Below are 27,456 nucleotides of genomic sequence, written 5' to 3' on the forward strand. Positions count from 1 at the left end.
TGGAACTATATAGATTTTTTTTTTTTTTTAAGCAATAGACTTTGGTTTCACTAAAACAGTTGATATGAAATGGCCAAATATAATCTCTCAGTATATATCCAACAATAGAAGACAGAGGACTAATTTTGTAAGGAATAGTTTGGATCAAGATCGCTTGTAGCCAAACTTCCTAATACGTGCAAAGGATGGACAAAAGATTTTCTTTTTGAAACTTTAGCAATAAATTTGGTGCATTGTCCAAATTTTGAGGACTGAAAGCTGCAATTTTTCAAAGTGAGAGTAATCCATGAGACAAATGTAAATTTAGGAGGGGAGGAGGAGCAGAGGGAGTATCAGTGTCAGTCAGACACCCCACTTATACTTGAAAATAAAAATTAGCTGACACTAAAACTCATTAAGCACGCCCCGACTAGAAAAAGAAGAAAAAAAAAACAAAGGAAAAACAAACTTATGAACTAATCATTGAGTTTTATGTTTAAAAAGCTTAGTTTCATTTTGGCCTTCCAAAATAACGTCTAAATCTGCAACTTTAGAGACTCAATTCTAGTGATAAGGTGTTGACTACTCTCTGAATCATGCTAGATTTTCATTCCTCAAGGATTTTTCTTCTGTTCCAAATTGACTTGAAGCAACACTTCTTTCTTTCTGGAGATAATGGAATTACCACATAAAGAAAAGAGAGGGAACTTTAACCATTCCAAGTCATTGTCAAGTATTTTAGCCAACTTAACTCCACAAACTAGCTCCACCAATAATACAATTGAGGCCAAGGATTGATTCAGTACCCTGAATTCCCAGCTTCCCCATGTCAAAGGAGGACATGAATTTTGTCCTCCCTCAAGTGCCAGATACTGATGAATGCAATCTGCCACTCTAGAGAGTAAAGGGAGGGGAACATGGAGAGCTACAGTCCGGATTCGAATTCAATCTTATTGTCTGGGTAAAGTGTGGCTTCAGATCTGTACAGTAATACAATTGGAAAGTTCAACACTACTTTACACGAGCAAAAATAAGTAATAAACAGTCCAGATTTGTAGCTTTCAGAGCTATTGAAACGTGCCTCTGAATGTTTCCCGGCGCAAAATGACTTGTAGGTCCAACATCCTCCTCATCTGCAACTTATGTTTCAAACAGTTTAATTTAAGAAAACTCTATTTAAGAGAGTAAACAGGACAAAAGCAGCAATCACAGTCATAGAATGCTGGAATGGTATTGCATTCTGAGTCTCTGCTTCACTGATGATAACTATCAAGAGAATCAGAATGAAAACATCTTCCCAAAAATAGCTTGACTACAAAACAGCTTTAATTACACGTCAAGCCATCTCTTCACCTTTACTAACCGCTAATTGCCTATATATGAAAAGTGCAGTCCATAGCAGGCTTAATCACATGGAGTTCTTCTGCAGAGATCTATCTCAGCCAACATTCATCATGTTGACAAAGGTTGTAAAGTCACACTTTTTTGATGATTTGAACAACATCTTCATCTTCCAGCTCATGCTCCTGTTGATGATATGAACCAAATTAGACAAGAAGACTGCTGCTGGCACAAATTCCAACCATAAGGAAAGAAAGGAAGGCTGAGAAGAGTGGAAAAATGAAACATGCTGAACAGTCAGTTAAGGACTCACCTTGCCTACCCTTTGTGGCTTGTGTTTCGCACTTGATCCCCAGACCAGTGCACTGCAAAATGAAACAAACCACAATTAACTAAGAAAACGGAAATGGCCTAACATAAATTCCCGCAACAAAATGTGAGCGCTTTGAAAGACTATTCTCAAACATAGAAACACATGCACATGGCTAAGTCTGATGCTCCTATTATAGCATAGTTCAAAGCCAGGTGTCTAATGATTGATAAAATTTCCAGGAACCAACTTCGTTTCACATATCATAATAGAACCAAATTACAAACACGAATATCGTGCATCATCAGTAATTTAAGAGTAACATCTACATATCACTTCTTGTAAGTCTGACATCACATATCTTAAAAGAAAGTGTTATTCATGGAGTTAAATTAATTGTACCTCCTTTTTGAGGTACCAACCTTATTAATTATAGCTAGTAATCTCTAACAAAACTTTCTTGGTTCAATAAGACCTATAGGAGCATTTTTACTTTAATTTTTCCCTACCAGAGGAGAGGTGGGATTTAAGAAGTGAGGAGGGGGAAGGGGGAGTTGAACCCAGGACTTCTAATTCCGGAGACCTCAATCTTAGCCACTAGACCAAGGCCTTCTCGGAAAGCTTTACTTTAAGATGATCTCTTTACAAAATTATTCAGAAATGTATATACATTATTTGATCAAAATCAAAATCACAGAAAACTAGGATGGTAAACCTCTGTACTTGAGATTATGCTCAATTTTTGTAACTGACATCTGTGCTTGAGGTTATGCTCAAATTTTGTAACCAACATCTATTCTTGATAAATTTATCTTCACAATTAATGCTTATTAAAGAGTGAGAGTATATTGTAAGCAAAGGAAACTAAAGGTACAATTCACAAATTACTTTCTCCTACACATAAAGACTCTTGAAACAAGAGTATTATCATTGTTTCCAGTTACAGCTTTCTAAATGCTCGGGCAATGTAAAAACTATCAGGTTTTTGCAATGTTAGCATACAAAGGATAAAGTCCTTACCAAGAATACCATTTAATAAATAAAATATGAGAGCTGAATGTTCTATGTGAGGTGACTTTAAACATCTTCACATGAATGTAGCAAAGTTATGGGGATATTATAGCAGTGAATGGAAGGAAAAAAGAAATTAATAATCAAATTCCATATATGATTCGATCACCTTGGAGCATCAGTGAAAGTGTGTAGAAAAAAGATTCACCAACAACTTGGAAGTTAGGAAAAGAAAAATAGGAAAGGGGTGAAGTGGGGGTGGGGGAACAATGAGGCAAGACATCCTCCCGCTCTCCTCCCTTAACAGATGTTTACGGTGCTGCTGACATGGAGATAATACCCTCCTCCGGAAGCCTGAAGCCTCCCAGTACTCTCCTCTGCAAGCTTGAAGCAGGGGAAACACCCACCCCCCCCCCCCCCCCCAAAAAAAAAAAAAAAAGAGGGAGAATACGCAAAGCAACAAGGGAGCAACAGACAGAAAGAAAGCAAGATCAAGAATTACAAGCATAAAACTGGAAAAGCCCCTTTCAACCAGACCTTCTAAAAAAAAAAAAAAAAAATCCCAGAAAACAGAATGTTTAGAGAGAGACTCACTACTTAAATTGTTTGACCATATCTTTGTGGATTCGATTGCAGAAGTCCTCAACTGTTCTCCTCTTTGATGATAATATCACTGGGTCCTCATAATCTGGATTCATTCCCTTCGGCTTTGTGTATACACGAGTCAGATCGAGATATTCCCAGATCTTCTCCAGCAGACCATCTAGATTCCATTCCAAATGTGCACTACAAACACAAGAAATGGAAGTAAAATCAGCTATACTTCAGAGACTCTGTTCTAACCTTATGATTTGTGAATCCAAAAACACCATAAAAAAAACTTCTCAAGCAGCCTATATGGAAAGGATAGAAGCAATGCTACCAGACAATAGAAACAACCTTAAATAAAAATCACACACAGAGACAAACACCTAAACAAACATGTATCTATATGTTTATATCTGTCAACACGCATGCATGCATATATGCATCAAGTAGAAACTTCTATTATTCAAGGCACAAGTACTAGAACAAAAGAACTTGAGAAAATTCTCACAACTTAACAAAAGGTCCTCTGATGAAGGAAATGCTTAGGTAAGAGCCTAGAGCAGAGAGGATTTAAGCTTGTTAATTTTGAATGGTATAAGGAATGAGGGAGTTTATTCACCATATATGGGGACAAACTAATTTCCCCTGCCACAACAGGTAAAACTCCACAAACGAATGCTTCAGATTAGTGAAATTCAGTGCTTCCAAGATTGAACTTTGCTAGCATTAGATGAATTAGGATATTTGAAAGTCTCAGCATTAACGGCAAATCCAATCCCAGGTGTCCAGAAAAGACAGTTATGCACTCCAAAGGTGTCTACAACAATTTTTTTTCTTTTCCAAACTTAACAATTTGACATTTCATTGCTCACTTGCATAAATTATTCTATCATAACTACTAATGCTCTCTATTGGCTTCACAAAATGCCATGAATGCAGAATTACCTGACTGGGCAATAGTGTGGAAGCTTATCCAAAATCTCCAGCTCTTCAAGTGTAATCTGATCAATCTTATTGACAGCATAGATGCAAGGCATGTAGACTCTACTCCCCTCAATAACATCTATAAGGTCATCGGCTGTGGCATCATATTTTAGACTAATATCAGCATTGTGTATCCTATATTCGCTGCATATTGCCTTCACCGTATCAAGGTCGAGATTTGTATTGGTTACAGTCGAGGTAAGATTGATCCCACCCTTGTCTTTCCTTCTAAATGTCAGATTGGGCGGTTCCTTGTTCAATCTGTAATCACAGAAAGATGTACCAACAAACAGCAAATTAAAGAAACTGAGAAAATTCACAGCCTAGAGAGGAGTGGAAGACACTCCAGTGAAGCGTAAGAGTAAATGGATGTTGTACACATGGAAAGTTCTCAAGAGGATAGAGATAAATACAGAACACAAATGCTTTTTACCAATCATGAACTCTGGTGGTTAAAATGGCATCATTCCTCATTCTTAAACAAATAAATAAGACAGGCACAATAACTGATAGATCACAATCAGGCCATGGTGCTAGATGATTCAAGAATATGTACTCCCTGCATCAATAGTTTTCTGACCTGATTCCAAATCCCTCAAGCTCTTTCTCAATCAGACGTTTGTGAGTGATTGGCTTAATTGCATCCAGAACGATCAGAATACAATTGCACGTTCTTGCGGTACTGATGACCTGTTTAAAGAACAAATCATAAATTTATCACAAGGACAGGTATATAAAGTTTATCTGATGCATTGCTTATTGCAAGCTCAGGCACAATGATTAAGTATAGCTGAAAAGCAAAAAATAGTCCAAAAGTTAAAAAGAAAAACATCATCATCTGGTCATGCAGACAAAAGTCAATGATACCACAAAGATATATAGCTTCAAAAATACGATTAAAAACTAAAGGAAACTAATCTTGTGATTTATATTTACATGATACATGGTGTGAAGGAAGACCAGATGGTACCTAATCTATCAGTTTTGATAAGTACTTTAAGTTCCTTTACTGGCACCAGTCTATGAACAAAAGGTTCAGTAAGAGCCAAGAAAAGAAATTCCACCAATGACTGTGACCTCTTGAAAAGACTTGGCACGTGATCTCTTGTGGTTAGGCAAGAAATCTGAAGACAGTGCTTTCTTTAAAATTATGCCCCAAAAAAAAAAAGCAAAAAGACATTTGAGAATCTCTAACGCAAATGAACCATGGATAGGACTTCCACAAGAAACATTTAACACTAAAATTTACAGTCCTGCCAAAATAAAGCTTCTTTTCCCCAACATCTAAACGATGTAGAAACAGAATACATTGAGATGGGAACTAGAGTCCAAGACTCACGAAAGCCAATTTGCATCTTCAAAAAATTAACTAAAGTATTGGCAGTAGGCAAATGCAGCAGTGACTTTACACATGATATGCAGGAAAAGGAGCAGGGAAAGATGCAAAAAAATATATAAATTACACAAAACTTCATAGAGTACCTGTCTTCCTCTACCCTTTCCGTCTTTGGCACCCTCAATAATGCCAGGGAGATCTAACAACTGCCAAACAAAGCATGCATATTGAAAATCAGAGGCAACTTCTCAAAGAAAGGAATGATGAGAGATTCATATAATTTATCCTTCATGACATCCAGCACCATCACTAAGCATATTATGCACAAATATAAAAGCATAGAAGTAAATATGTAAGAACTGCCATATCCTAATTATTATGTGCAATCCACTACCAGATATAGGAAAAATATAAATGTACATCAATATATATCTTGGTAGTGATGCAAGTATGACTTGGCTAATTTATACAACAACTGAACCAATACCAAATCCTAATAGCACGTGTTAAAAAGGCAACCATTCAGGAATCAGAATATCAGATTATAACTGATATCCTCGCAAACTAAAAGTTAAAAAGTACAACAAAATATATATGTATATACCTGAATCTTAGCTCCCCGATATGTTATCACTCCTGGAATGCAGGTTAATGTGGTAAATTCATATGAAGCAACCTGTTAGCCAAAGAAGGGAAGAAATTTCATAATAAATAAAAAAGATAAAACATTGGAACCTTGCTTATTTCGTGGCATCAAGGGCCTCTAAAACCTTTTTAAAGAACTACAAAGAAACCAAAGAAATGCTAGAATTAAACTGGGAGGAAAGTTAATCTAACTAGTATGATTTAGGATGAAATCTTGTATATTACAGAGACTTCCGTGAGATAAAGGCATATGAAAGAGAGACATGCAGTACCTCCCTACAAGATAGTACAAACTCTCCTGGCCAAGTCAACCATACAAAAACATTGGTTGCTCTCTTTCTCCCCTTCTCCGCACCAACCACCACCCCCCCCCCCCCCCCCCCCAGCAAAAAAAAAAAACAAGGTCCAACCTTGAGTTTCAACCCCCTTCTTAATATTCTACAATGCCAACCCCACACTAATACGTTTCCCTACGGTCAATCAATCATCACAAGTCACGACCATCACTTAGCCAAACTTTCCCAGTTTGTAACTCCAAAAAAATCAACCAAAAACAAAAGGGGAAAACAAAAGTAACTTCAAGAATAAATCAAGCCACCAAAAGACCAGCTACCACCAGACAAACAACGATATCCATTTGGTTCCTCCAAGACAATGAGCAATAATCAAACAAACGGATCAACCATAATTTGAAAAAAGTAACACTAAGATGGTTCAAGTTAAGGTAACGATATCAATGTTACAGCTGATTAAAGCAATTGTGTTATTCGCATGTATTATCACTTGGTGTGTCGCAGTTTTCACTCTAGTTCTGTGGAATCGGATTACAGTTCCCTTTTATACATGCATTTGGTAGAAAAAGGGTCTAAGTTTGATACATGCATTGGTTTCCTCTGGCTTAATATCTTCCATGTGGGATTTTCTTCAATTATCAAGGTGAAAATGGTGCAGTTTCGTAAGAGGTAGTGGAACTGAAGTAGGTTTCTGGTTGACTAGGTGCATTCCTTTCGTAAGCTAGAGGGGTATAGAAAAAGAGGACGAAGATAGAATAGGAACATCTAACTTACAAAGACATCCATTTACCGTCAAGCTATTGAACCATATCTACCAATAGCCTGCCACACATCAGCCGGTGTTATAACAACCATGTTGCAGGTCAGAAATCCAATCCTTTCTTATTCTTCCTTTCCACATCAGCTGAACTGTGCAAGACTTAAATACCAATTTCAGCCACTTTCACATTAAAAAAATATATTAGGGCTTATTTTACGTACATTTGCTTTTAGTGACAAAATAATGAAATTGTTGACATTTGGATTTCCCTAACTATGTTGAATCTGAGAAGACTATGCTAGGTAACTGTTTATTTATTTTTAGTATCAAAATAGATATAACATTATCACATATGATAATATATGGTCAAATTGGACACTTTTTCTTACAAGAAGGATTAGACAATCTGAACTTAACTATTAAATTTAATTCCACAAAGGCATCTACCTGACTACCTCTAACAACATATGGAATAAGGTTTTTAATGCAACAAATGCATATCATGTTAAAATACTGAAAGGACACATTTAAAACATGCAAAGCTTCCATGCAACTTTAGGAAAAAATTACACGCTATTAACATGCATGGGATACATGCCTCTGAAAAAGTTCCAGTTAACTTGTTTAAAAGTGTTGATTTCCCAACAGACGGGAAACCAACTAGACCAACTCTAGAATCGCCACTTTTTGTAACGTCAAAACCCTCTCCTGCACCGCCACCTCCCTTTGATGATGGAGTAAGTAACTCCCTCCGAAGTTTTGCCAGCTTAGCCTACAATGATTAGACAATGTAAGATGCATAATTTTCTGACAGATGGTAGTAGAGAACCAGTAATTAACCAACGACTTAAAATTCACCGAAATCGAATCTAGACATGTTCAAATTTTCAGAACACTTTTGTACCAGAAATACAGATGGACATCACCGATAAAGTCAAAAGTAAGTGCATCTCACATCAAGACATAATCCCAAGATATTAAAAATTATCATATCCACAGCAGCAAACTGCAGTCAGCTTAACGCATCATAGATAAAGCAATGACCATTTGACAGCGATCACAGATGGATCAATGATCATTTCACAGTTAAGATAACTCAAACCATTTGTAAATACATGATTACATTTGCATATCACGCGGCTCAAACCATTTGTAACCACAAAATTACATCTTATTATCACCCTTATAATTATCTAAATAGAAATCCATCAAGAAAAAGCATAGATCATGTTAAGTCTACAGTGAGGAATGGTGGCTGTGCAATAGTTCGTTTTGCAATTCATCAATACCTTTTAGGGTGCCTATGCTGAATAACATTTCACTGTACAAAGCCACAAAGAAAACTTAACGTTTCACACATTACGCGCAGTTTAAAGGACCAGTTTCTCTCTTCATAAAAATTTCATCAAGAAAGACAGTGGATGATTGAGCAGCAAATAGGTGAATGAGATGTCTAAAACATAAAATGACAAAGACTGGCATCACCCATCTCATTGCACATTACCACCAGTACGAAAACATATCCAAATAAAAGCTAAAAATGATAAAATCCAAGGTTGAAAGAAATCCCATCATTAATACATGGTAATGTAAAGATTCCTAAATCTTGAATTGCAGGCTCTATTTTCAAATTTGAATAAACAACAAGTGGATAAAAAAGGAAAAGAAAACTTGACCAAAAAAATTGAATTAGTCTAGATACCAGAACTAATAAAATCTCGGTAGCCCAACAAAATAAAATAAAATAAAATAAAAATCTCTGTGTGAGATGAAAAGCAATTGGCTCCTGAACAAATACATGCAAGTAAAATAATTTTGGTTTTCCAACAGGTATAAATGAAATCTAATATAAAGCAAATTAACAGCACAAGTGCCCAATGGAACAAGGCGAACCTTTAGCAATCCAAGGTGATGGGCAGTAGCTTTATTCTTTTGGGTCCTTGCCATCTGAAACAACAGTTCAGCAACTTCAAATTCTTAACTTGGCATAGAATTAAACCCTAGGAACATGATAATCAAACTACGACAAGCAGCAGTGCGGAAGATACTGAAGCAAAATCAATTAAAGATAAAACCAAACAATCAAGCATCCACATTAACTCAACATAGTATTGAAATGATGCCTCGCCATAGTTGGACAGCGAAAATTCAAATTGAACTATACATTTCTATGCCCTGCAAACCAGATAATTAGCTACAACAGTACTTCTTTGAAGAAAATCATAGAAAAGAAGAGCAATGCAACTACTTTACTTTTTTTTTTTTCCTTTTTTCCTTTTTTTGGGCCAGGGGGGAGAGTGTGGAGTTGGTTGAACAAGTTTGACCAGGAAAACCAGAGAGAACGACCGTAGGAACTAGAAAGCAAGCAAGTCCTTTATCACATTCAAAACTAGTTTCATCTATTAAAAAATGATAGAAAGATCTAAACTTGAAAAGCAAGCTTGCCTCTTTCCACAAATACTTCAACACGTACCAGGGAAAATTTTCAAAATAGTTCCTAATTTACAAGCAAGAAAAGATAAACGGGAAATCATATGTTTCATGTTCTTTCTCTTCTCCATAACGTTTACCATAATGCAGCATATCACCAAAAACTCGTGCTCCTTTTGTGCAGTTACAAATAAATTTTATCATACTTCACTATACTGGTGCATTTAAGCAGCACAGAATCACGGTACACAGATATCAGCTAAAAGGATTCCTTTATCTTCCTTTTAAAGCAGTAGAATCCAACTTGAACAGAAAAATACCCACCCAAATTAGGTGCAACTATTCCAAAGCCTACAAATTATGCACCTCCCAGATTTCTGTAACCATTAGATATTTTTATATTCAATACAATCAGCATTCCTCATATTTCTTCAGCTTTTCCTCCCTTTTCCACAATAATTTCCCCCAATAAAACTAATTTCATTTTACTCTCTAATTCCTTTCTAAAAACCTAGTAATGAATCTACCTGCCCCCATCTATGCATGATTAGCCAAAAACAACGGCTACTGAGAAACAGGTAATTTATGCCACTGTTTTCATTACAAAAATTGTTGCATACTTGTATATATTAATTAAATATAAGTTTAAAAAATCAAACGCAAACAAAAAAAAATCGGATAAATAATCGAGAAAATATATAACACCTCATCTTCGATGTCTTTAATTTTCTGCATAACAGTAGCCATTGTCGAAAGCCAAACGGAGATGGAGCGATTTCTTCCTCTTCAGCTGAAAACGGCGTCGTTTGCCGGAGTGTATAGGATTTATGCAGGAGATGATGATTGGAACACTGGGAAGAAAAGGTTTTTGTCGGAAGGGGGGGAAGACAATAGAGCTCGAGCCTTTGAAGAAGAGAGGGTTCTAGAGTTTATACTTTTTGCGTTACGGTCCTCATATTGATATTTAATTGGCAATTTCACCCTCACATACGATATAATTTCACATCCTTTGGAGTTTGACATTTTCTAATTTCTAAAATAAGTTTATATATTTTTTTTTTCATGCGCTTAGGGTCATTTGAGATTGCGATGCTTTTGTTAACATGTATTTTTAGAGAGGATAGAAGTATTTTTAAGCATTGAATAACTTGTGAGTTCTCTCATAAGTTATTCAATAATCAATTAAAACTTGCCAACTCGACGATTCATTGATCCATTTATAAAAGTATATGCCAACTCATCATTTGTAATTATTTTATAATATTTTTACTTTCTCTCATTATATATTTTTTTCTTTTCATATTTATACGCCCTTCCTCTGGCACACCTAATTGCGACGACGTTTCTTTCTACGTAAAATCAAATTAAATTAAAAAAAAAATAAACAAAAGGAGAAGGGACTTAATTTGGGCTACTAGCTGTGGTGGACGTTTCAAAATTTTCCTTTTCATTGCACTAGCATGGATAAGGGGACGTGTAACTAGGAATCTAAAGTCAAGATTCTTCATAAATTGGAAGGAGAAGGTTGCTAGGATTCTCTGTTTGGATTCTGCACAAACTCTGTAGTGCCATGGGAGAGGAGCAAATGGGGAGGGACTGAGGAAGATCAGTGGCTGGTTGAGGCGAAAAAAAAATTATATAGTCATGGGTGAGCAGCGGCTACGGAAGGAGAGAAATGGCAAAGGAACGGAAGACAAGAGCGTGTTACACTTAGGGCTGCATACAATTAGGGTTGCAAACGAATCAAGCCGCTTGTAAATTGCAAATGAATCGAATCGCTCGCGAGTAGCTCGAATCCGAGCTTGGTCAACATCGAGTTCAAGCTGATCAAATCAAATTCGAACTCAAAAATATTCAACTCATTAGCGCGTGAGACGACTCGATTATATATATATTATTTTAATAGTAAAATTAATATATATTCCTAATATTTGATTATTTGTTAAAAAAATTATTATTTTATTTATTTTTGAAAATAAAATAATTATTTTTAAAATTTTTTTAAGCTCGAACTCCACTCAAATTTAAGTCGAGTTCGAATTTGATTCTTACATTTTGAGTTCGTCAAGCTCGAACTGGAGTTCAAATTTTATAAAACTAAATTGAGGTTCAAATCGATTAGGCCAAAACTCGATTTGGTTTGACTGATTTGCACCCATAGTTACAATAAATGAAACTTTAATTTAGCATTATTTTGCTATCTAGACTCTTAGTTGTCTAGTTGACAAATTTTAATTGACTATTGAGCAATTAATGGGACAGCCACACGTGATGGAATAGAGAATAAAAAAAAATAGAGAAATTAAGATACAAGAGATAGAAAAAAATAGAGAAATTAAGAAATTTATTGATGGATTAAGTAAACATTCATGTGACTCTTCTCATAAGCTAATGATGGCTGTTGAAAAATTCACAAGCAGATGGCAGTATCGTGAAAGTCCAGATATGTGAAGAACTAAAGATTTCGTATGACTTATTATCTATCAATCTAGCCCTTCTGAAAAGGAATTTTTGTTTAACTGTTTACACTAATTTATGTAGGTTGAAAAGACTTTTTGCACATTATTATCAAGTATTACAATGTAATTTCTAGAATTCTTTGAAAAAAAAAAAGAAACGTGTAAACATCTAAAATATAAAAAATATATAATATGATTGCAGTGTTTCAACTAGAAAGAACTCTCAACTCCCTTTTAGAGTTTGAGTTTTCTTACCATGATAACGAACTATAACTTTTTAAATTTATATAGTCGTATGGTTAACTTTTAGACTATAATTATGTTGTAAAAATAGGTGATCATATATATTCAATTCTTATGAAGCCATTCTTGAATAGACAATATAATTTATAATTTCAGTTTAACATAGTTGTGTTACAAAAATAGGTTACCTATGGATTTATTTTTGATGACGTATTCGTTTCTTTTGAAGCCATCTGGAGATGACAATAAATTTAAAACCGACAATAATTGCGTAAATGGTGTCTTTTTAGATATTGGATGCTATGAAATAAGCACACTCACAAAGTTGTGTTGCAAAATTAAGACGGTGACACGTATACTCATATACGACACAGATTATAAAATTTCAATCGATGTAATTATATTGACACTATCTCGTTATATATAAAATAAAATATTTCTATCAAATCATCGTATTATGTTACATGAAAATTAGTGACATATTCACTTCTTACGAAGAAAAATCAAAAGTTTCATCCTAATATAAATAGTTGCTTCGAAGTTATCTTCTAAGACATGACATAGAACGTTCTTCTCAACTTTTATCCTAGCATGGTACAATTGCCTAAGTTACCAACTTTGTTCATGCTCCTTGTTTCGCTCTAGGCTTTAGAGTTAGTTAGGTGTAAGATTTTGCCACGGAAAACCAAACAAAATTGGAGTTAGGTACCACAATTTTCTCTTTGTTTCCGTTAATGTACTTGAAAAAAGAAATTCTCCCAACCACGTGCAAATTTTCCGCCACCTATAAAACAGTCTGAAAAATCTTTCTTTTGCCTTTCAATTTTTGATTTTCCCACTCACATTCTCACACCTACCCCCGAGGCCCCCCACATTCTCATCTACAGAGCTTTTTAGTAACTCCATAGTGAAGAAGGACCACCACCAACCACCATCACCAAGAAAATAGCACAAAAACTCACCTAATACTCCCGGTCTTCTCCTCTTCTTTGATTTTCAGGTAATCCCATCAGCAACGACTCCTCTTCTTCCTTTCTTCCAACATCCCACGTCAGGTTTTGTATCTAAAATGCTTGAATTGGGGCTGTTTGTTTTATAGTGCACATAATCTGTTCGTTTAGATGCTTTGAACCAAATGAATTTTTCTTTATTTTGTTGAATGGTAGGACTAGTGTAAAGCCAAAATAGAAAAGATTCTTAAGTGGGATTTCCATGGAGGCAAAAGTTGTACAGAGTTTGCAATGGTCAACGTTGAATAGCTCCGAAAATATTATGAGGAGACCGAGTAGTTCATTGCGTTATAGGAAAAGATTTAATGGAAACGATCAGAGGCATCATCAAACTCTTGCTTCTTGTCATCTTGGATTTGGAAAAGGCGTAATTGGGCAGAGATCAGTGGTGTTGAAAGTTTCATGTTCTTCGCAGAATGTTTCAGGTAGTCTGGATTGATGTAGCTTTGATTGATTTTTTATTTTATAATGATGAAATGCAGCTCCATTTAAGAGTAATGTTGATTTTAGTAAGCAAATACTAATCAGAAGTTGTTTCTGTAGTATATTGTGCTGTGCACTTGAAAGAAGTCAGGATGTTTGTATTACTGAACTTAATGAATTTTTAGCCTAGACATAGTTTTCTGATGAACATGGTAGAAAAAATCTTTTGAATATACTATTGGATATCACAAAATTAGGTAAATTTCAGATAGTTTGACTATGTATTAAATTTGTTGGGTACTACATTAGAGGACAAGGTTTTATATGTTTTAAAACAAGGTGGGAAGTATGTAAAGCAAGAGGGAGTGAGAGATAAATTCAGCAGCTCAGTGTCATCCTTTGGACCCTTAACATATATTTGACAATTTATGCGTCCATCAACATCCCTTTTCAAGGTCTAGTTTCCACATGATGAAATGGTGAGGCAACCCTTGAACTCTTATCCTCTGTTGATATTCAAATTTCTTGAGAACATGGACCATTGAGATTCATTTTGCCCCTTATTTCTCGATCATGGGCAATGGTAGTTCTTGCTTTCAAAAATTATTTATGCCTAAACCTTGAGGATATGTTTTTTCTGGCATTGCCTCAAGTTCCTTAATAAACTTTAATGCTCCCTGTGATGCTATAACCTCCCTGATGCTGGAAAAGAAGGGAGAATATGCATAAGTGGATAATGGCAACCCTAGATTTACAGTTATTGATTTGTTCTGTTAAATTTTGTGGTAGCTTCGGTGCTAGAATCTGGAAGTGTTCCAACATCCTCTGATGAAGCTGTGATCTTGAAGGTAAATTTTTTTTTTTTTTACTTTTCCTTTTTCGACAACATTATTCTCTAGTTAGGAAGTTACATTCTCCTGATGATTCACTATTGCATACTTCTAAATGAGCTCATGGGATGCTTCAAATATTCTGAATTCTCATTTTAGAAGATTTTTAACTTCATTATTTGTATTGTTATTCTACTTGCAGAAGAAGTCAGAAGACATTGAACCATATCTAGATGGACGCTGTATATATCTTGTTGGTCAGTTCCTTTTTTGTATTTTATGGTTCCCAGTTTTATCCAGGGATTATTATATGATATAGTATTGGTAAATTAGTCAATTCTGTCTCTTATAGTTAGTTTCTGCTATCAAAGTTAGTGTTAAATAGCAATGGAAAAGTTTCTAATCGGAGATTCTTACCGGAACATATTTTGTTATGCTGCAAATAAAATTCTAAAGATTCCAGAAAATCTGTGTTGAAAGGGGACAAAGGAAGAAGAAAGGAACTGCTACTTACCTACCGTCTTGCACTTCTATTGGATGCCTTAGACTTGTCTGACCATTTTACAAAGTAATACAAGCTTCTGAACACACTATATTCAATCAGCTGCTGGGTATTGTGGAAACCTGAATAAGCTTTATAATTGGATGATCGTGGTTACCAACCTGACACTGCTAAAAGATAGAAAACAAACTCAGATCTGATACTTAAGTGGGCTTTTAAACATTTTGGTCATAAGCTTCCATAAGGACGGGGATAAAGCTTTTACACATCAGGGTAACAGTAATCAGCTCTGGATCTGATTATACTATATTTAATAACTTGGACCGTGTTTTCTCAAGCTTTGCTGATATTTATAATGTGTGCATGATATTTGTGTAATGTGTCACTACGAAAGCTTCAAATTTCGCATGCCTTAATTTATTCCTTGTCATCTGCCTTTCTTTCTTTCTTTTTTTTTTTTGCCTCTCCACAGCCCACAACTGCGAGGCCCAGGGTTGAAACCCTGGACCTGGCAGCAGGGAGGGCCCTGGCCACTGGGCCAACCCCAGTGGTTCCTTTTCATCTGCTAATTTGTGAGTTCTTCTGAGGAAGATGGCACTGGTGGCTGCCTGCCTCATTCATGATCCTGCTGCCTTATGACAATGAAGCATGTGATTTTCAGACCTACAAGCACTGTTTGGTCACACTTGTCTATCTTTTGAGTTGAAAGCAATGACGAACCTAATGCTACTAAATTTTTTTCATCTGTACTGTTTTACTATTGTTGGGTGAAGAACTGTAAAAGAAAACTGAAATGATGGATGTACAGGTCATCTATATGTTCTCTAGTAAGGATGGGCTTGATTTTAACAGCAGGTAAAAGTATCCAACAGAATGGCAGACTATGCAGAAGTTATAGTGATAATACCAGAATGAAGCTAAGCTAGGCTTATAATTTTGAAGAGTGCAGGAATGATAGTACCCTCGAGTCCATTTACTCCTTAACCATAGAAGAGTATGCCAATGACTACATGGAATTTCTACTGCAGGAATGATGGGTTCTGGAAAAACTACTGTTGGCAGGATTTTGTCCGAAACTCTTGGCTATTCGTTTTTTGACTGGTTTGTCTCAAGAACATTTCCTCTCTCTCTCTCTCTCTCTCTCTCTGACCATTATCTGACAGTTTCAACTTCTTAGCGCTAATATAAACAGAAGTTTGGTGATTTTGAAGATCCTGAGAAATCTAATTATTTAAAACTTATGATAGGCGAGGCAGTAAGAATTAGAATAGTTGCATCATCATGTTTTCTTTTTTATGTTGACAAGTACTGTTTGAGTTCTCTTTAATTGCTCCACGCTTAGCGTGTCATTTTCTTTGTAATGTTTCAGTGACACGCTAATAGAGCAGGCTGTTGGGGGGACTACTGTTGCTGAGATCTTTAAGTTATATGGCGAGTGCTTCTTTAGAGACAACGAGGTCAGACACTAAGCATCGTAATTTCTTTATTTGCATGCCCTCAAACATATGGAAGACTTCAACAGTTCATTGATAGAGTGATGCAAGGGAAACAAGATGTGTGTCAACAGATATAAAAGAGTTCAAGCTTGACAGCTCACTTAACATACCGTGCTGTGTCTTTCCTTTCAAGTTTTTTCGTATGATAATCCTGATTCAAATTCGTAAGATTTGAACTTCATCTGTTTATCAGATGGATCATTTAAGCTTTTTTGGCCCAACTATCTCTTTGTCCATTTACATTTTGCTCTATCTTTTTGTGCACACAATCATGTAAGCAAATGTCTGTGCATTATTTGCTGAATAACTTTCTCTATTGAGAGGGAAAAAGCATGGAAAAGGAGCATCTTGTAGATTTTATACCCTTAATGGTAATTATAATTATAATTTGGCTAGCCGATTCGGGTTAACCCCCAGCTGTTACCTAATTGGTTAAAGAAACATGGTTTTATATGTTGACCTTGCTCTGGTATTCATGCATGATGCAATGCTGGGTTCCTGATGTAACTTTAAGTGTTATTTTTCCATTTATGCAACATCTCTGATGCATCAACATAATACATCTGAACATGCTTTTAGAGGATCTTCATGCTGGACTTGACACTTCTTTCAGTGTTAGAATTCTATTTGAAACTTAATCCCCTCCAAAACCAAAGTTATAGAGAAAAAGGGTAAGTAGCTAGACACCAGTGCTTTGAGGGAAAAGGTTTTGATAAGAGATTTTACCTACAGTGAGCCATGTAAAACCCCCAAGGAAACTGGGGTTCTCCCAATGTAAAAAAAATATGCAGAAAAGTAAAGATCTGTTTGCTTGCTGGAGGAAAATTATATTGATAAACCAATTTCAGCACAGTTTGAAGGAACAAATAGGAACTTCACTTCTTGGCACTAGCCACGCCCCCCCCCCCCGCTCTCTCTCTCTGACAAGTTTGGTTGCATCATAACTCCAATTTTATCATTGAAAATGATGCTATCAAGCAGGCAGGCACTGAAAGCATGGAGGTAAGACATTCTGATTAAAGCATTGGGAGACTTGATGAAGGTGAACATGAATATGCCAAAGTTTATTAAGATCAAGTCTAAGTTGATTAAAATTGCCAATATATTGACTAGCTTCGGATGATAATAATTTTGCACATGTTGTTCTATGACATAATTGTTATTTTGCATTCCTGAATTTGATCTACTATACACAAAGAGTTGGTATGAGATAAACTTTGGCTAAAGAGCAAGGCATCAATAAAGAAATTGTGCTCCTTTAACTGGGTGAGATGCCAACACAGCTTTTGATATAAACCCTTGTAGCTTGTAGACATTCATCTAATTTCTTGGGTTTGTTTGCAAATGCTTTGTCTTCAAGCAATCCCCAGGGGGCACAATACATCATCTTTAATTTACTGGTAGTTACTAATGCTGACTTTAATTAATGTAATCCATACAATTCTGTTTTGTTGGCTTTACTTAATCCTTTGTAAAATAAACTTATTAATCCTGCTCCTTTTCTTTAGACTGAAATAATACGAAAGCTGTCCTCAATGCAGCGGCTAGTTGTATCGACAGGTGGGGGTGCAGTTGTTCGGCCCATTAATTGGTATTATCATAAGAGACATTTATGCTTATTCTCTGCTATCTCACCTGGTACTGTTAAGCAATCTATTTACCATGGCTTTTTGCTGCTTTATGATTTCAGGAAGTACATGCATAAAGGAATTAGTGTTTGGCTGGACGTACCTTTAGAAGCCTTGGCACGGAGAATTGCAAAAGTAGGAACTGATTCACGTCCCCTTCTGCATGGAGAATCAGGAGATGCCTATACAAAGGTGTGTACTGTACTTATATTGGAGAATTTACCTGAACCAGTCCAAGGTTTTGTATTCTGCTAAATTTTCTCAATATTAATTGGAAGCATATATTTTGTTTGATTGCTATCTGGTTTTTGAGCAGGCTCTCAAGCGTTTGTCTACCCTTCTTGAGGATAGGGGAGAAGCCTATGCCAATGCCAGCGCAAGAGTTTCCCTTGAGAGTATGATTTTAAGCAATTTTAATTGTGCATTTTTAGATACAACCCCTGTCCCTGAAATTAAATTAGAATGAGAATAAAAAAAAAAAATTACATGCAGAAAAGAAGAGAAAGAACAAGGAAAACCACTCTATTCAGTTCCTTATCTGTTTTCATAATGCAGATATTGCAGCTAAGTTGGGATGCAAAGATGTCTGTAATCTCACTCCTACTGCAATCGCCATTGAGGTATCTCTCTCTATACCTGTATCTGTGCATACAGGTGCCATGCTTGAATTTGTGTTGTGCTGATGAAATGCTTTATTAGACGAGATTTTTGGCTCTTTAGGTCTTTGGATGTATCTGTTTGAGGTGATTGCTATGCCTGAGATCAGAGGCCAACTATCCTCTTCATTTTTTTTTGGGCAGTTATGAGTAGGGAATGATAAGCATGACCATAGGGTGGCCAGGGAGATTCTGTTATATTATTTTTTAGTTTTTGGTTACCGTCTTGAGCGTGCAACATACAACTTAAACCTGTACATCTTTCACATCTGGCTTCATAAACATGGGTTGTTGCCTACTGGAGATTTTCTCTCATTGCTATTTCTGAAAATTGGGTTTCAAAGTGGTGGCGGCGGCATAGAATTGACATTATTACTGACTGTAGCTATCTTGATATACACGTCCTCAGGCACTTGTACAAATTGAGAACTTCTTGAAGAAATAAGAAGGCACCAGAGTTAGTAGTGAGGACGAGGCAAAGTTTTTTCTCGTATGTGGCAATGATTCATTGAAGTGCCTGTTTTCGTTTTCCAGTGGCGAAGGTCGCATGAGTTTCACATACTCTTCTTTTTGACCATTTTAGGGTGCAGTGCTGTATCCTCAGTAGGCTGCATTAGACACTGCAGGGTGGGTTAAAGTAATTCATGTATAGGCTATCTCTCTGTCTTCTATCTGTAAAATACTACAGTGGTCAGCAAGGAAGGATTGTCAGCATTCTTTGTAAGCATGTTCACTACATAATGATTTAAGCATCAATTCAGCTTGTTGACCACAACTGTTGTGTTTTAGTGCAAATATACGTCACTTTTAATGTTCATGCCCAATGCGCGTAAATGTGCTCGAAGTAGTGATGTAGATCCCTTGAGATGAGGACCATATTTCCTGCAGAAACTGTGAAGATTGGTTTTAGTGTTTGAGGACCATATCGGGCAATGTCGTGAAGGACATTAAACACATGTTATGTTGTCTGGGAAAGGAACTTTGAATACAAAGAGCATATATATACACCCATGATGTGGTCTATACTCTCTATATTGGGCAGACCAAAACGTGGGAAATGTATAACGGTCTAAGGTGCAAAATGTTGGGGATATTACAAAGAAAATGGCTGAACGACACAAATATAAAAACACAAAATAAAGGCTTCAATTCTTGATTCAAAATCCCTTTCCTTTAGATTTTATTTGTCCGGCATTTGCGTCCAATAGAATTTGGACAAATATCTTTCAACATATAATTTGAAGTGCTTTTGCGGAGAATTCTATTGAGTATAAGAAAATGAACTTGTGGACGGATTCTCAATAATCCATGGCCGGATTATGAATTTTGAAGATCTTCAACAATGAATGCCTACACATCACATGTGGGACCTTGCGCTTGAGAGCCAGATTGATGAAGGTTTGGAAGATCAATTGATTATTATTGGAATACGGAGTTGTGCCGAAGAGTTGCAAGATTCCATAATTCTTTGGAGCCACAGAGCAGAGGATGGGGGCGACAAGGTCCTCATCTCATATTTGGTGGCCAAGTCTTTTAAGATGATAAGGGAGCAATGTCCAATGGGCACTTCTATTCATCTATGTTCTCGTCCCTGCACGACATTTTTCTCCATAGCAAAAGGATCCCTGTACTCGTAGAATTGCTGTAGAAACAACCCTTCGTGGATGTTAATCCTACATATATATATATACCTCATATTCACTCAGGATTTACAGATGAAATGTACCAAAATCACTGAATATGCAGAGGTGTATTTGAAGTAGAATGACAATAAACATATGAACTTGACCCTAAGTGATACACAGTTGTATGAGAGCACGAGAGTTCGAGATGAAAGGATTTAACAATTCTGAAACCAATAACTGAGGGAGTAGAATTTATAGCACAATGCACGAATAAACACATGAACTTATCTGACATCCACTGGTCTGTGTGAGCACAGTAAATTACTATAGAATCAAAAGGGGAAAGAAAGGTACATACAAGAAGAAGCAGCAGGACCGGTCGAACTTACACTGCCAGCTGCAGATAAACCCTACTATACACACATATTGGAGAAAGTAGATATTGTCGAGAATAATACAGGTAATTTCCAGATTGGCTATAGCAAACTTGGCCAGCAAATTATCAACCAATGGACTACAGGTGGTGGTGACTTGGACTACGCAATACACCTCGGCATTTTGGAGAATCTGAAGCAGCTGGATAGCTAATCCAATGTAGCTTAGTCACACAATCTGAGCTAGACGAAACTGCAGTAGTATCATTCTGCTAAGGAGCAATTTATCACCTACTTCTCAACCGGAATAGTTGGAAAAATCGATTGCAGTGAGAATCCTGTGAAAAACACCACATGGTTTTTTGTCATCAATGAAAGTACTCGGGATTAATGAAATAGGAAGCTAAAAATCATAATGCATCTCTCATACAAGAAGATCAACAGTAAAGCCCCACGCGCTCAGGCAGCCCTCCTTTTCAGACCATAAGTAATGGAAGTGAATGGATGAAAATTCATTTTAGCTATAGAAGCAAGAAATTTGAAATTACATGAAGGGGAAGAAGAACAGATGTGAGGCGACCAGCTTTGGAAACAAAGTTCCATAAAGGAAGCCTGGCACTTGAATGATTGTCAGCCTTTTGAAATGAATGACCTCACAAGTAAACAGGAATTTCTCATTCCCTTAAAGGGAATTGTGAATGCCAATGACAGATGGCGACAGGAGAAAATGACTAGAAAATGAACCAAAGCTCCAAGAAATGAACTCAAATGGAGTATATGTTCTCATCTAACACTTATCCCTCAATAGATGTCTGCAAATTAAAAAAAGTAGCTGCAAAAACATATACTATATTATCACGTTCAAGAATAAATTTTGCACGCCAGGGACAAGTAACAACATGACAGAATGACTCAAAAATAAAGGACCAAAATTCTAAGAGTTGAAACAGAGTGAAGGAAAAAGTGCAAGGTAGCTGACTACACATGCAATTCCATACTATAAAGTCATCATATAGCAAGCAAAAGCGATCGTATAAATTGAACTTTCATGATAAATTCAAATGCTCACTTCTGGGACCAGATTGTTAAGAAAGCCCGGGACAAAGAAAAAGCAAGGAGGGTAGTACCTCACATTTGCAATATAATCCATGAGCGGTAATTAATGATGCTAAACATAAAATGGACTGGATCTCAGGAAGTAAGTCTATCCTCAACAGGATTTCAGATAGATAATGCAGTAAAAACATTAACATCACTGATCCAGAATGGACAATAAAGACCAAGCCACAGCAATGCTCAAAAAATATTGAATCAATCTAAATCTAAAAAAATTGAGCAAAGGCTGCGCAATCATCATGGAGACATCAAAGTAGTGGAGTATCACATTATAAGGCCATTTTGTCAATTGAGAAAATATCTTAAAAAACAAACAAATCCAAAATGCTCGTGTTGAATTTGGCAGTAATCCATTTTGAATACATGGGTAAAACAACTGTGAGTATACCATTCGCCTGAATCTCAGAACCTCCAGATTACAGCATCAAAAATAAAGGACACAACTCAACAGAGAGGTGGGAAACGAGGAGAACAGCATCTCAGAGTCAATCCCCATAGTTTTCTTCACCGGTAATCAAAGTGCAAGGATAACAATTGTCATATATCATCACTGATGCTCATCCTCAGATCTTAAAACAAATTAAACCACCAGTACACGCTTCAATATCGAAAAAGAAATTAAAAAAAATGAATAGACTGATAATTATCATACAGGACCCTCAGGAAGACAAATTAATCTTCAATTCCATTTGGGAAATTGCAGATAGATAACGCAGTTTATTTCTTATTACATCATTGGTCCATCCAGGAAAAATTCAAAGGCGAATAGGATAAGAAAAAAGGAGAAAATTTTCCAGCAAGAAGCTCAAGAAGCAGTAATGAACGATTAAAATGTCCAAACAAGGAGAAAGAAGCTAAAAGAACAGTTTATGCCAGCGGACTTCATAGTTAGGCAAAAGAACAAAAGACATGAAACACTAGTTTGGGTCTTCTGGGATTGGAAGAATGACATCGCTTGGCATATGAAAATCAAATGTTTTTGAACTCTTATGAAAGTGGAGGCAGTCAGTCTGCCGGGTAACCCTCATTACAGTATAGGACATGTTCAGCTGCTGGCTTTATTCCATAGATTGTTTGCTCCATAATTATATGAAAGCATATTCTAGGCAAGATGACCAATTAATATCAAATAAGGGGGAAAAATTTAAGTCAGAAAAGGACTAAGAAGATGAAAAATTAACTAGAAATAAGGGAGAAAAAAGTTAATTAAAATGTATAGAACCAGCCAAGCACAGCAAAAGGTTGAATTACAATCATTGCGATCGCCTAGTTTACTATTCCAAAACCAAATGTTACTCTGGATCACGAACAAAGCAGCCCGTAAATTAGTGCTATAGTTTAGGCTAAACCTTAGTAATAAAATTCCAAAAATCTATTCAATAATTTCAGTAGTACTTTTGACTACTTGGATCCGGCATTCATAAGCACAAGTCCAAAACACCTTCACTACTAATAAGTATACACAGCACAACACTTAACCTTCAAACTTTTCCCCCCCTCTTTCGCTAAGTGTTTTTTTCTGCCTGATAATATATAATGAAACTTCAGTTTATCAGCAATAATATTTTGCGGACACAGGTGAAGGTAACTACATTTATAAAGTTCATTTACCCAGCAGAAGAGTATCAAAGGGTTGCAAGCCACTATACCAAAATGTGCTACCAAAGACACATTTACATAATTCAACACATGACATTGTGTTTAAGTTCCAAAGGTCATGAATGAAACACCAATTCTTGAATAAAAAAATCTAACTAAGTTACTTGAATTACTGAAAAATTAAATGAAAATATGGAAAAGGACAAAAATAAAGGCAACGAAGGGGCCCTCTAAGCAGAGGCAATTTTCAATATCTTTTCAATGGCAATATATATGCCATTATTCTTATTCATGTCAGCCTACAATTAACTTTGTTTTCCAGTAAAAATTTGACTACCCATAGAGCTTATTCAGTGTGAAACAGTACTACAATTTGTAGGGTAGTACACGAGCTTATTCCTTTTTATATGTGCTTCAGAGGTTCGGGGATGTTCCTCCTCAATGGCCATTTCCCCAATTTGCGCTCTATTTTCCCCTTTCCTCACAAAGAATGAAGTAAAAGTTCACACTCTTTGCAACGAACCAGTTTTATATAACTATATTAAATGACTATTCAATTAGAACGAGGAAGGGAAGTTTACATGCATGATATGAGGTTAAACCCACAAAAAGCAAAGCATTCAAACAAATGAATCAGATAACTAAATGACTAGCATACTTCAAAGATGAAAGAACCTGAATATTATAAACAACATGTCCACCAAAGAACAATTGCCATGCCCTGCACCAAACATCACGATCAGAACTCAGCTGCCATACAATGCACAATCTCAGCTCCATTAGGAACTTTGAGAATCACACCAGACCACAAAATCCTTCCAGCCAACATTCCATCCCCATCCTTCCAAACTTCAATATCCGCACACTTTATCTCCACCTCCTTCCCACTTCCCTTTTTCTCCCAAACAACACACAACCTCCCATCGAAATTCACCATCGTTGTGCCATAGACGAACGTAGGCAACCCTTTCCCTACACCCTTCAACTCCTTCCAAACACCTTCCTCCACATCATACCCTGCAATCTTCCCAAAAATATTGCAACAATACAACACTCCCTGAACCACCGCAGGCTGCCGCCGACAAATTATTAACACGTTTCCGCACTTCCCGACCACCCCAACATCATACACCTCCCCACTTCTACCCGCCATTGCATAAACTCTCCCCTCCATCACCACGCTCGCGTGCATCCGCTTCAACCTCACCTCAACAGGGCTCGGCACCGTGGTCCACAACCCGGTAACCGGGTCAAAAACCTCGGCCCAGTCCATAGACTGAGCCGTACCATCCACAACACAACCACCTAGAACATAAATCTTCCCATCAACAACCCCGGCTCCGGCGAACTCCCGGCCCACCTTCATTCTAGGGCCTTCCTCCCACCTATTGAACCTACAATCATAAACCCACATCGAATTTGACGGAATTCCATCAAAAGCCCCCCCAATTACGTATATTTTCGGGCCTAGGACAGCCAACGCGGGCCCTACGGGCTGGACCCGGTTGCGGGGAAGGGGAAAAATGAGTTTTTGTGGGTTTTGGCAATTAGGGACGAGAGTGTACCAGTCGACGGAGTTGTCGATGCGGAGGTTAAGGTAAAGAAAGGTTTGGGTGGTACGGAGGCGGGACCGGGCGGTCAAGAGTGTAGAGGAGGTTATGGCGGAGTGCCATGTTTTTGAGACAAGAGAGAGATCACGGTAATGGGAGCTGGGGACTTTTGCTAGGCAGTCGATGGACACGTCATCTGGGAGCTTCGGGATCAGCTGGGGTTCAGCCGATGGTTGTGGCGGCTGGCTGCCACTGGAGGAGGTGGTGGTGGTCATATCTAACCAGTGTACTGTGAAAACTTTGGAAATGCCTATGTTGGTTGGTTGCTCGGTCAAGGTTGTTGCAGCTAAATATGCATAGGGATTTAACTGTAGAGACCTCCCATAAGCTAAAAAGTATCTAAAATAATACTGTAGCATTACTTGTAATGTAATTTATATTAGGTAAAAAAGTGATTCAAAATTATATTTATAATATATATGTATATATTTGCAAATCTTGATAATCAAACAGACCCAATTATTGTTATTATACTAACTTTTAATGTATCAAAATTTAACCAAAATTATTTCTTTTTTTTTTTTTGTAATTGAAATGCTTCATTTTCTTGCACTAAATAAATGAAAATTGTGCAGTAATATCTCATTCACCTTCTAAAAGGGTCATCTAACAATTTATGATACTTCATATCTATAGCATAACTGTAGCTGTGGACTGAAACTTGGGAAATTTTTTCTTCCGAACCGAAATCAACACACACCCAGTTAAATTAGAAACACTCAGGAGTCATCGTCAAATTGAGTCAAAGACTAATATAAGAGAGACTCACTAAAAAACCCTGTAACTGAACAAGGCCCCAATGGACCTAGGTTGAAACCCTGTAGCTGAAAGCCTGAAACTTGGGAAATGCCTTGGTATAAATGTGCATATGGATAACTGTATAAATAGTGACGTAGATCTTGAGATGAGAACATATTTACTGCAGAAACTGTCAAGATTGGTTTTAGGACCATATCAGGCAATGTTGTAAAAGACATTAATCATATGTATTTTGTGTGGGAAAGGAACTTTTGTATTCAGAATTAGGACTGCAACCTGCAAACGAATCGAATCGCTTGAGTTCGGTCAACATCGAGCTCGAGTCAAATTCAAGTTGATCAAGTCAAATTCGAGTTCAAAAATACTAATCTCATTATCTCGTGAGCCGGTTCAAATTTGATTATATATTTAATTTTTTATTTTAATAGTAAAATTACATATATATATCTCTAATATTTTATTATTCGTTAAGAAAAATTATTATTTTATTCATTTTAAAATAAAATAATTAATTTTAAAAAAAATTTTAAACTCAAACTAGACATTTTGAACTCGACGAGTTCAAACTCGAGTTCGAACGAGACTCGGTTTGATTAGTTCGAAACTCAGAATATACCCATGATGTTGTATATTCAGAATATACTCGACTCTTACACCCCTATTCAGAATATACACCTATGATGTGGTCTATATTGGGTGTATCAAAGCGTGGGAAATGTATCACGATCAAAGGTGCAAAATGTTGGGAATATTACAAAGAAAATGGCTGAATGATACAAAGATAAAAACACAAAATAAAGGTTTCAAATCTTGATTCAAAATCACTTTTCTTTAGATTTTAGTTGTCTAGTAATAGAGCTTGGACAAATTAGCCTTCACCATAATTTGAAATTTGTCTATCTTTTACTCTTTGCACTAAGTAAGACAAACCCTACTTGAACTATGGACTGTTTTTTAAGGGAATTCTAGTAATTTTCTATAGCAAATCACCCCCTATATGATCTAGAAGTATTTGAAAGTTGCAACTTTTGTCTAAAGAATCATGTATTTTCTTAGCCAAGTGATTAACACCAGTGGTTGGTCTGACGTTTTTATAGAAGTTTTAGACACTATTTCGAGGGGCATTAACCGTCAAAACAAGAAAAAAAGGTGTCAAAACAGAAAATTTAAACATTTTGACCGTCACTAAGGATCCGTCTGAAGATCATACAGGATCCACCTGCGAATGTCCAGTGGGGGCTCATGCTCTTCTATGTCCTCGTCCCTAGGAAGGCGAGCACGACATTTTTCTCCATTGCTGAAGGATCCCTATACTTGTAGAATAACTGTAAAAACGACCTTTCGTGGGAAGTCACTCCTATACATACATACATACATATATATATAGACACTTCATATTCAGGATTTACGAATGAAATGAACAACAATGCTCAAAATCACTGAACATGC

At 36.5% G+C, this 27,456-nt stretch overlaps 3 protein-coding genes and 3 non-coding genes across 7 annotated transcripts; 1 reads left to right on the forward strand and 5 right to left on the reverse strand.

The window, feature by feature from the left end:
- Positions 1–914: 914 nt before the first annotated feature.
- LOC113778303 (developmentally-regulated G-protein 3) lies at positions 915–10,570 on the reverse strand. The gene is made up of 10 exons (XM_027323661.1): positions 10,383–10,570; positions 9,141–9,194; positions 7,846–8,019; positions 6,154–6,225; positions 5,696–5,755; positions 4,794–4,903; positions 4,175–4,474; positions 3,236–3,427; positions 1,634–1,685; positions 915–1,505 (listed from the first exon to the last, which is right to left on the reverse strand). The coding sequence occupies exons 1-10, from the start codon at positions 10,422–10,424 to the stop codon at positions 1,455–1,457; spliced, it is 1,107 nt and encodes a 368-aa protein (XP_027179462.1). The 5' UTR covers positions 10,425–10,570; the 3' UTR covers positions 915–1,454.
- A 2,653-nt stretch (positions 10,571–13,223) lies between these two features.
- On the forward strand, positions 13,224–19,741 carry LOC113778369 (shikimate kinase, chloroplastic). 2 transcript variants are annotated; one of them, XM_027323759.1, is made up of 11 exons: positions 13,224–13,434; positions 13,546–13,814; positions 14,602–14,660; positions 14,845–14,899; positions 16,173–16,245; positions 16,514–16,601; positions 18,149–18,231; positions 18,331–18,460; positions 18,585–18,663; positions 18,824–18,888; positions 19,334–19,741. In XM_027323759.1, the coding sequence occupies exons 2-11, from the start codon at positions 13,592–13,594 to the stop codon at positions 19,367–19,369; spliced, it is 891 nt and encodes a 296-aa protein (XP_027179560.1). In that variant the 5' UTR covers positions 13,224–13,434; positions 13,546–13,591; the 3' UTR covers positions 19,370–19,741. The 2 variants fall into 2 exon arrangements, with proteins under 2 accessions (XP_027179560.1, XP_027179559.1); XM_027323758.1 differs by having other exon boundaries at positions 13,224–13,379.
- Positions 19,742–20,770: 1,029 nt separating this feature from the next.
- LOC113777434 (F-box/kelch-repeat protein SKIP6-like) lies at positions 20,771–25,508 on the reverse strand. The gene is made up of 2 exons (XM_027322515.1): positions 24,314–25,508; positions 20,771–21,261 (listed from the first exon to the last, which is right to left on the reverse strand). The coding sequence occupies exon 1, from the start codon at positions 25,461–25,463 to the stop codon at positions 24,378–24,380; it is 1,086 nt and encodes a 361-aa protein (XP_027178316.1). The 5' UTR covers positions 25,464–25,508; the 3' UTR covers positions 20,771–21,261; positions 24,314–24,377.
- LOC113778910 lies at positions 22,107–22,188 on the reverse strand. The gene has a single exon (XR_003469375.1). It is a non-coding gene; the product is annotated as a small nucleolar RNA snoR27 (small nucleolar RNA).
- Positions 22,512–22,599, reverse strand: LOC113778903. Its single transcript, XR_003469368.1, has one exon. It is a non-coding gene; the product is annotated as a small nucleolar RNA snoR26 (small nucleolar RNA).
- On the reverse strand, positions 22,690–22,783 carry LOC113778907. Its single transcript, XR_003469372.1, has one exon. It is a non-coding gene; the product is annotated as a small nucleolar RNA snoR27 (small nucleolar RNA).
- Positions 25,509–27,456: the final 1,948 nt, after the last annotated feature.

Source organism: Coffea eugenioides, chromosome 7 (genome assembly GCF_003713205.1).
Source record: "Coffea eugenioides isolate CCC68of chromosome 7, Ceug_1.0, whole genome shotgun sequence".
NCBI lineage: Eukaryota > Viridiplantae > Streptophyta > Magnoliopsida > Gentianales > Rubiaceae > Coffea > Coffea eugenioides.